Source organism: Nicotiana tabacum, chromosome 9 (assembly GCF_000715075.1).
Source record: "Nicotiana tabacum cultivar K326 chromosome 9, ASM71507v2, whole genome shotgun sequence".
Classification (NCBI taxonomy): Eukaryota; Viridiplantae; Streptophyta; class Magnoliopsida; order Solanales; family Solanaceae; genus Nicotiana; species Nicotiana tabacum.
The window spans coordinates 6,660,748-6,670,452 of NC_134088.1; the positions used below are offsets into that span (position 1 = coordinate 6,660,748).

Below are 9,705 nucleotides of genomic sequence, written 5' to 3' on the forward strand. Positions count from 1 at the left end.
ATGAATCCGTTCGGCTATTTGTGTAAAGATCTCATATACTGAACTGAGTTCAAACAAGGTTTTCTATATCAACTTACCCGTCTAAAATTCTTGATATCTTTTTCTAACTGAAAATATTGTTTTATTAAGCTAATAAGCTGGTAAATTGACGTAAAGACTTAAAAAGTAATGGTTCTTAAATGAAATTCATGTAGGGAATTGTTCCTGAAAAGATTTTTTCAGCTAGAAAAATAGCTGGATTACTAGATAAATGAGTATTTGAGTTATCTTTAAATATTTATTATAAATATATTGTGGTTATTGTTAACAACAATCCGTTGTAGTCTAGGTGGTTAGGATACTCGGCTCTCACCCGAGAGACCCGGGTTCAAGTCCCGGCAACGGAATTTCCTTTTTCTTTTACCTATTTTGTCCTCCCTTTTTCTTTTCCTTTTTGTTTTTCAGTTCTAAGTAGGATCCTTGTTGTCTATTTAAGAGTTTCCAACACTCAATATGCTATTTCAGTCAAATAATAAGTGACTCAAATTTACCAACAATATGACCAGAGTACTAAATTCCATAAGAAAGTGAACACTCTTCCCCTTACAATAGATAATATGCAATGAGAAAGTGCACACCTTTTGCAGTGATCATATGTTCATTTTTTTAAAAATATTTATATATATATATATATATATATAATGCTGATGCATCTTGCATGTACTTTGACTATTCCATCAAGTATCTACTACCCAATACATGTATCCAATCACTCTGTCCACCAAGACTTGACCATGGGGAAACTTCTAATGCTCAAAAAATTAAATAGGAAAAGCCTTCCTATTATTAATTTCTCATAACTAGCATCTTCAGCCAATGAAATGATAAGAGAGAACTTTAACATTTTACTATAGATTCCACAAGAAAGTAAATACATCTTGTGCATGAATATTACTACTATATATAGTTTCAACTTCATCGCTTTTCCCTGCAATTGCAGTATTAGTTGTTCTATTCAACTAAGCAGCAAATATGTATAATTTAGCCAGTCAAACATATACATACACTTTGTGATCTCCAATCCTATCAATGGTGAGAAGGATGAAATAATGGAAAAAAACACGAAAACTAAGAAATAGTTTGCAGGGCATCCTTTTTCGCAGGGCTATAGCTGCCGTAAATATAAGAGCCAAATCCCCAGAATGTAATAATCAAAGACAGAATCTTGAAACCACTCATAGGATCATGCAACAATATAACAGCAGCAATGCTCGTTACTGGTACTCTTACCGCGTTAAGGACACCGGCCAAAACAGTAGAGGAGAGGAAAACAACTGCAGTGGCTCCCAAGACACCCAACTGAAAAGTGATTATTCCCCAAACAATAACCGAGTAATATGCGTTGGCCCCACCATCGAATGTAGTTGCCTCAGATTTCATTCCATGGAAACCGTTACTTATAACAAGTCCGATTGTTGTAAATATAAAGGCAAAGAGGGAAACCATGAGTTGCTGCTCCAGAACAACAAGAAACGATCTTTTACCGAGTAATTTCACGAAAACCAACTCTGACAAGGCAAAAATTAGACCATGGAGTGCAGATCCCAGTATATCCCACACAAAACCTATAATGTATTGACGGTCGGTGATATATCCATACCTGTCTGAGCTAGAATCAAGAGCAATGATCGTCATGGCAGCAGTAATGATCACGATAGAATTTATAATTGATAGATTGATAATGTTTTTCACGAGAAGATATCCAAATAGTGCAGAAAAAACCAGTGAAGTCGAGGCCAAAAGAGCAGCAGTTGATGCTGGGAGGTAAGCATAGGCATATGCATACATGAGGTTGTCAGCAGCACTCAAGAAACCCAATACAACATAAGATAAAGTTAGTTTTAAGTCAAGTGGCGTCGGGAATACTTTAAGAAAGAAGTACGAAGGAATTAGGACTATCGCGATGAGAGGCCATCCTGCAACTGAAACCCATGAAATTATCCACTTACTCTTCCCACCATTTGCAAAATATATACGGGACAAGAGGCTAGAAGCAGGGAACGCGACAAGCATCCCCATGCTACCTAGAAACAGAAGAATCCAGTGTGAAATTGGTTTGCTGTAATACATTTCACACGCCATTGTCCAATAGGCTGACATTTTTTGCCGTAATGACTTTGGTGGTGCCTCATCCATTATTTCCTCTACAAGAAGCCAGTCATCGTTATACAGAAATGTCAATTTTCAAACACGGCATGAGGAAAGACATTTGATAAGAAGAATGAATCCGAAAATGAATATAAGTAGAATTCAATATAAAAGAGAAACATATATATGGAGTACAGTAACTATAGGATCACAAAATGCTTAACAAAAGGTGCCGTAAACAGGCTTGAACCTTCAAGTACCTTAGTTTCTATATTGCTTGGACTCTCCGAAAATATCATTGGATGTGTGTCGGATCTTCCAAAAGTAGTGAATTTTTGGAAGATCTGACACGGGTGCAACATCATTTTGGAGAGTACACGCAACATAGCTTAGTTTTGAACTTCTTTTGTCTCTTTGCATAAACCAATGTGATGCAGTAATTAAAATACTCAAAAGGGCATCGCGTTTGCGCCTTCACACTGTAACTACGGGTAATTGTTTGAAGTTGCATAGGTTACTAACTATTAACCAATATTATGCATTAACTAAAATACTCTAGTATTAATGACATGGCATTTTCTTAGAGAATTTAAGATTAACTTGATCAAAGAGAAAACGATACCTAACAGTCCTTAAGGTTGTTAACTTGACTTTTGTTTCTATGGAATGTCAAATAACCACTTGAGCTCTGCAGCTTTTCATTTCTAATCTTCCTTTTCTTTTACTTTTTTTTTCTTGCTATCTTCCTTCTCCGATTCGCATATTACCCAGAAAGTCCATATCTTCCTTCCATATTAACCCATAAATTCCATATTTTCCTTTATCCAATTTGCTTAGAGCCTAATATATGAGACAAATAGTACAACCCAAGATTGTTCAGGTACAAACATTTTTTTTCAGTACAATCAATCTCTTCAGCTCAGCCATATCAAGTGCCCAAGATACTAGTTGGTAAAGACAAATCAAAAGCCTAAGAATAAGATATCATAATTGGATTTTCCTCTCGGGCTTTGATCTAGTGGTGAGAGTGGAACGCGTGATGTGTGGGTTAGGTGCGAGTTCGAACCGTGTCGCAGACAAAGCCTAGTATTCACGTGGGGAATGGTAGAAGAGCGGGCCCATTATCTACCGAGTTTCGAACCGTGAAACACTGGCGCTCCAGGATTTCTCGGTTATCCCAACCACCAAAAAAAAAAAAAAGAACTAGCAGAAATAGATTTTAATTTTCCTAGTTAAAGACAAACTTCAGCAAGTATATCCATTGTTCTATGTGGTCTCCTATGTCGTGCCGACTCTCCAAAAATATTGCCGTACCTGTATCGGATCCTCCAAAAATACACTACTTTTGGAGGACTCGAAACGCACTTGGCGACATTTTTGCAGAGTCAGAGCAACAAAGGTTGTCACTACAAAATTAGTTGCTAGAGTTCCCAAATCATAGTTGCCATCAATCCATTCCAAGTTCCAGAAAAACCATTGAGAAAACATCAATCATTTCCCAAGTTTCCAACTTTTACATGTCATTTGTCAAAAGGGTCTGATTATTTAATTGGTAAATTCTTATTCTTTAAGCAACCAATACCTTGAAATAATAAAAAAGAACCCATAATTCAATTATCACTAAAAATTATTTATTTTATACAAATCAAACATACCCCAAAAAAGGACTGGAAAAATGGAAATTCAGATAAAAATTTAACTGACCTGGAACAGAAACAAGCAACGATTGCTGCATGAAGCCAAAATTCAGTGGATAGTGAAGGAAGTTGAGTGGAGCTCAGCCTGAATTTATCCGGGTCGGGTTAACGATATTATGGGTCGACCCGAATTGTTAGTGGGATTCTAGAAATGACAACATCCATAGAAGCAGGAGATAAAATTTATTAATATAGTAAATCATAGTACTACTGTGTTTATGTTCCAAAGAACAACTCATTTCACGTGGTTTGGTGGCTGTTTTTTTTTAAATGGATATTCTCGTTAGGGGCTTGTTTGGTACGACGGACGAAGGATAATTAATGTTGGGATAAAATTTAAAATGAGTTTATTTCGCGTTTGGCTAGAATAAAAGCACGGTATAATTAATTCCGCGATGGTAGTATTATTTTTATCTCTAAGGGAGGATCAAGGACGGGATAACAATTCCGAGATAACTAATCCCGAGATAATTAATCGTAAGATAACTTATTTCCTAACCAAACGACTTAGGGCTCGTTTCGAATGAGCGATAAGGAATAATTAATCCCGAAGTTAAATTTAAGATGAGTTTATCCCATGTTTGGTGGGAATATAATCGTGGTATAAATAATCCCGGATTGTAGTATGTTTTTTATCCCTATGGGAGGGTAGGATAATTAATCCTAGGATAATAAGTTTCGGGATAATTAATCATGGGATGACATGTTTCCCAATTAAACGACCCTTAGGATTTGATTAATACCTCATTACGACATTGGAATCTGACTAATTCGGATTCGTCATACATAAAACCTATTTAAAAAGAATGATTTTCATATAAAGAAATCCGTATCAAAATACAATCTCGAGACCTCTGATTAAATATTTATATTTATGATTAGTTGAAAGAATTCAAAGAAAAACATGTGAAGGGACCAAAAGGTAAACGTGTTTTGTATTTTCTTCTTTTTATCCCCACTTTTATAAAGAATTTTTTAAAACTCCAAGTGGGGGAGAATTTTGATTGTAAAAATAAAAGCTTTTCTTCTGCCAATGTCACTTGAGTTAGTGTAAATTATTTTTACTTAAATAAAATATTCATAATAATTTAAAGCAACCAAATACGGGAAAAAAATATTATCAACAGGAAACAATTATTAGAAACATTTTACACCATGCCTAATACTCCCTTACTACTTTTTTAATTTCACATATAAATGACATGTCAAAAATGTTTTGCATAGAAGAATTGTTTTTATCCTTTATTTTTATTGATCCAAATAAATAATTTATATACAATTATGAGGTGTGATAAGATGATTGGATTTCCTCCTCCTTAATTAGAGATCTTTAAATCAAGTTTTGGGAAAATCTCTTGCGAGAAGCGTTTTACCGTCATAGTAGACTTACTTGACGCGAATCCATATTAGTCATGCCAGTAAACTTGGAATACCATATGGTTATACTAAAAAAGTTGGTAATAAAGTTAATGGGTTCTGAATTCTATTTCTTCTGAGTTATTGAGTTCTAAATTAATAATTTGTATATATTCAATGAATTTTTAAAGATAATTATAGAGTTTGGATCAAAGCTATGGAGGTTCGGCTCCGATCCTGACGTGGAGAACGCACAACAAACTAACAAGGCTGATGTGTACACTTAACAAATAGTGAATTTATGACCTGAAAGAATTAAAACTTTGTTACTTAACGGATCAAAACAGTGTAAAATAAGCTTTGTTGGCAATTAGTAATTCCATCCAAAAACTTATATATATATATTCGCAATGAGTTTTTTGCACGAACAACTATTCGTTAAGAAGAGTTCTGGTATGACAGAGCAACCAAACCATTATAAGGAAACATACACAAAAAATATCATCTCCAAAGAAGTGTTCAATAAGACATCATCACAATAAATACTTTTAAACTATGATACATAATTATCTATTAACATGACTAAATTGATCATTTGTGTAAGTTCTGATGATGTCCTTTGATCACGCCCAACTATGCCTTATAAAAAGGACACACGAACGTTGCAAATATAATCTGAGTATTTTGCCCAGAGTCGAACCCACAAGGAATTAACCTATCAATTACTCTCATTAGACTTATGAAATTCTACGTAATCAATTTCCCAAACGTTGTGAATAACAATTGAGGATGTTTCTACTAACTAAGACTGACTGAAAATAAGCAACTGAAGATTAACTATGATTAAGTTGTAAATAATTAATAGAAGGATCTAAGGTTATGATTTCCCCTATTGATGGAATCCCTTCCGGTTATGTTTCACATAGATTTGCCTAATCGTCTCTATCAATCATGAGCACTCCTATTACCGTAAATCTCTCCCGAGTAATCACGACAATTTACTAGACGCACTCCCGAGTTACGCTAGCTGGCTTTGTTTATTATAGCTCACTTTAAATTGCACCTAAGACTTCGTTATCCCTAATCCTGCCTTTAAACCCTCGGTTATTGATCCCTCATATACTTTGGGAGTGGCGTTGTTAAACAATTACCTAAATATGCACTCTCTCCCGAGTTATGCACACTAAATAGGCACAGCTAATTGAGGATCCTATCAATTTACTACAATAAGAACATAGTTGAATAAATAGAGATTAAACTGAGCAAACTATATTAACATAACAAGAAGTTCATCCTTCAATAGGTTCCATCAAAACCTTAGACTAAATATTTAGCTACTCATACTAGTGTTCATCATAACAATAGTCAAATTTATCACAAAATAGTAAAACACAAGAGGAAGAAGGGAAGAATTCGATGTTGAATTATCCTCCTTGCCTCCTGCCTCTCCTTGCCTTGAACTAAGCTATGAAAACTTTGATAATGTTCCCTTGGGCGAGCTGGACCTTCTATAAGTTAAGTGGATTCACCCCCGAACTTTCAAGTTTACCCCTGAAGTTTATTTTTCCGGAGCTGGGCTACGCGGTCACGCTAGTGGACGCACTAATGACTGCGCATAAGGCCTACCATTCTGCCTCGAATTCTTGGGCTAGCACGGTCGCGCTAGTCTGGGTCTTCATTTAAGCTCTTCTTTTTCTCATCTTCCCACATACTCAGCTCCTGTGGGCTTCTCTTGCTTCAATTTAACTCCAATTACAGTTGTAAGTCCTCATACATGCCACTCACTCCTGCAAAACATGAAATTCACAATTAGAGCCAATTTATTATCATTTAACTATCTTATAACAGTGAAACATAGTCATGCTGAGGCGTAAACAATCGCCAAATTACATGAATCTAGCCTATTATCAGTTACTTACCTCGAACGAGCCAATTGAAGTGGAAGAATGGTTTTTGATTATTTAATATATATATATATATATATATATATATATATATATATATATTTTGTAATTCTTTTTTTCTGCTGTACTTACATTACAAGTTTATATATATAGTATAGTAGTAGTAACTATAAACAAGTATGTAGTTTCGCTAAAATATAGCTTAAAAAAACTTTCAAATGTGAATAACAAATAAAATGGAATTTCTTTAATAACTAGATAAATCTCAACAAAGTATCAGAAAAAAATGGAGTAAACAGTCAACTCATCATATAAAACTCAGTCAAATTAGTTAAAAAGATTTTGAGAATCTACAAAAATTAACAAAACACAAATACTTATAATGCATTTGCCAATATAGTCCTTTTTTTTCTGACTCTAAATCCTATCCAATAAATACCCTAATACTTTTCTCAGCAATATATAGCCAAACTTTTCCAAGAAAAATAAAACTACTGCATCAATAAATAAAAAAAATTCAGCACCAATTTTTTTCACAGATGGCCATTTTGTTTCCTTCTACAATGCTTTGCTTTGTTCTTCTTCACATTTTTGTGTCAGGTGCGTATTTATTTTCTAATTAAATTATCTGTTATATGACGTCTCTTAATATTTGACACCATTAAATTACTATTTAATGACATTATTTGTACAATTTTTTACAACTTTTAAGAATTCAAATTCGTTCAGCTATATTTGGATTCAAACTTCAATTTATGTTATATCAATGGAACAAACTTTTTTTACCAATTAGTAAAATTAACATTTTAACACATCAAATGTTCATCAATTGGTGTTAAATAATTAGTACAGTTCTTACCGGTGGAAAGTTTGGAAAATTTATTTTTCTCAATCTGATTTTATTCCCATAGGAATTGCTGATTCAATATAAAAATAGGTTTTAAATAAAGCAGGTGTTGTATTGGGAAAAATAATAGTCCTTCTGTTCCAATTCATGTGAATTTGTTTGACTGAACATGAAGTTTAAGAAAAAATAAAGATTTGAAATTTGTGGTCCTAAACAAGCCCGGAAGGGGTCCAGAGTATTTGTATAGTTATAAAAGCTTTTCGTTAAAGGTAAAATTGAAAGTTTAAGCTAAATTGTTTTCCAATTTAGAAAAGGATCGTTCTAAATATTCTTTTTAGAACGGACCAAAAAAGAAATATGTTCATATAAACTGAAACAGATGGAGTAGGTAGGCCTTCTGAGTCGTCATTATAATTACTTTATTGGCAAAGGAAATGTTGATTTAGGAAATTTAGGGGATTACTTGGTTCACTTATTAGTTATACAGGAATTATAATTATTGATCGTTTATGTGATGATTAATAATGATATGATTGTTACATATGGATTACTTACTCTAAAGGGATATTTTTCTCTTTAAATACTTTATCCCACATAGTTAACATATATATTTTTATTCCATATTCTATCTTGCATAAAATAATAAATAGATTCACACATGACTTAATATTGGTATCATTTAATACCGCCGATCAAATATTGCTTCAGTTATGTGGTGATTATTTTTTTCATATACGGTCAACAAGATGTTGTATATGTTGGATTCTTTACACAGATAGCCGGCCCGATTTATGTTTACTTTTTTTAGCCGGTACATATAAATTATATATTAATTATACACAATATACATGTTGGGGTCAGTTGTCTCAATACCATCAATCAAAAGAACCCTACATATATATGATTTTACATTTAATCATATATATATATATATATATATATATATATATATATATATATATATATATATATATATATATATATATATATATATTATTTATCACGATTTTATCTCTTCCCATATTTCTTCTTCTTATTGTAGTTGGCATGGGAAATAGCAACTTGGCTCCTACGGAAATGACTAGGGTTTTAGCTGGAGGAATAAACTCGACAAAATTGGATGATTACCATTATCGATGTGCTGGGAATTTAGGTCCATGCAATTATGAATATTGTGATGAAAATTGTTGCATTACACAATGCTTAAATGATTATAATGAACTCAATCCTGAACCACAATGCAATGAATATTATGGATTTCCATATAAATTTTGTATTTGTTGGCATGATTGTTATTGAAATATTAAAACAATCTGCCTACATCTAGGGTTCCTGCTTTCATTATTTATAGAGTGATAAGTATTTGATTGTTAAGAAGCGTTCGATCATATTTAAGTTGCTTCGAAAGAAAAACGTCTCCTGATCGCTTCGGTTTGAGAAAGACAATACTTGATGTCTTGATCTCTTTGTGAATATTCTATGAGTTTACGAAATTATCGAGATGCCTTTGAGAAAGATAATATTTAATGTCTTTGATCTCTTTGTGAATATCCCTAGAGTTTACTCCCTTCGATTCATAATAAGTGACTTTTTGGTCTTTTTATTTTGGTCCAAAATAAGTGTCATTTTACATAATCAAGAAGGAATTAATTTATTTTTTCAAAATTTTACCTTATTTACATATCCCAATGTATTAAGGTAACAGTTAATTAAAGGTAATTTAGTGAATACATCTTTTTTTTCTATATGAGTTTATATTTTTTTAAAGGGTGTG

The 9,705-nt window shown here is 33.0% G+C and overlaps 1 protein-coding gene, 1 long non-coding RNA gene and 1 other non-coding gene across 3 annotated transcripts; 2 read left to right on the forward strand and 1 right to left on the reverse strand.

Annotated features, from left to right (window-relative positions):
• The first annotated feature begins 313 nt into the window (after positions 1–313).
• TRNAE-CUC (transfer RNA glutamic acid (anticodon CUC)) lies at positions 314–386 on the forward strand. Its single transcript has one exon. It is a non-coding gene; the product is annotated as a tRNA-Glu (tRNA).
• A 496-nt stretch (positions 387–882) lies between these two features.
• Positions 883–3,996, reverse strand: LOC107822950 (putative purine permease 5). The gene is made up of 2 exons (XM_016649537.2): positions 3,832–3,996; positions 883–2,183 (listed from the first exon to the last, which is right to left on the reverse strand). Exons 1-2 carry the CDS (start codon positions 3,860–3,862, stop codon positions 1,108–1,110), a joined length of 1,107 nt encoding a protein of 368 aa, XP_016505023.1. The 5' UTR covers positions 3,863–3,996; the 3' UTR covers positions 883–1,107.
• Positions 3,997–7,484: 3,488 nt separating this feature from the next.
• LOC142164336 (uncharacterized) lies at positions 7,485–9,451 on the forward strand. Its single transcript, XR_012695120.1, has 2 exons — positions 7,485–7,684; positions 8,974–9,451. It is a non-coding gene; the product is annotated as an uncharacterized LOC142164336 (long non-coding RNA).
• The last annotated feature ends 254 nt before the right edge of the window (positions 9,452–9,705 follow it).

What these genes read in the sequence shown, in the direction of transcription:
- LOC107822950 (XM_016649537.2), bottom strand. Translation starts at nt 3,862, where the DNA reads ATGCAGCAATCGTTGCTTGTTTCTGTTCCAG. An exon ending in GTTGCTTGTTTCTGTTCCAG is followed by an intron (nt 2,184 to 3,831) that starts GTCAGTTAAATT and finishes GGCTTCTTGTAG; the next exon opens with AGGAAATAATGGATGAGGCA.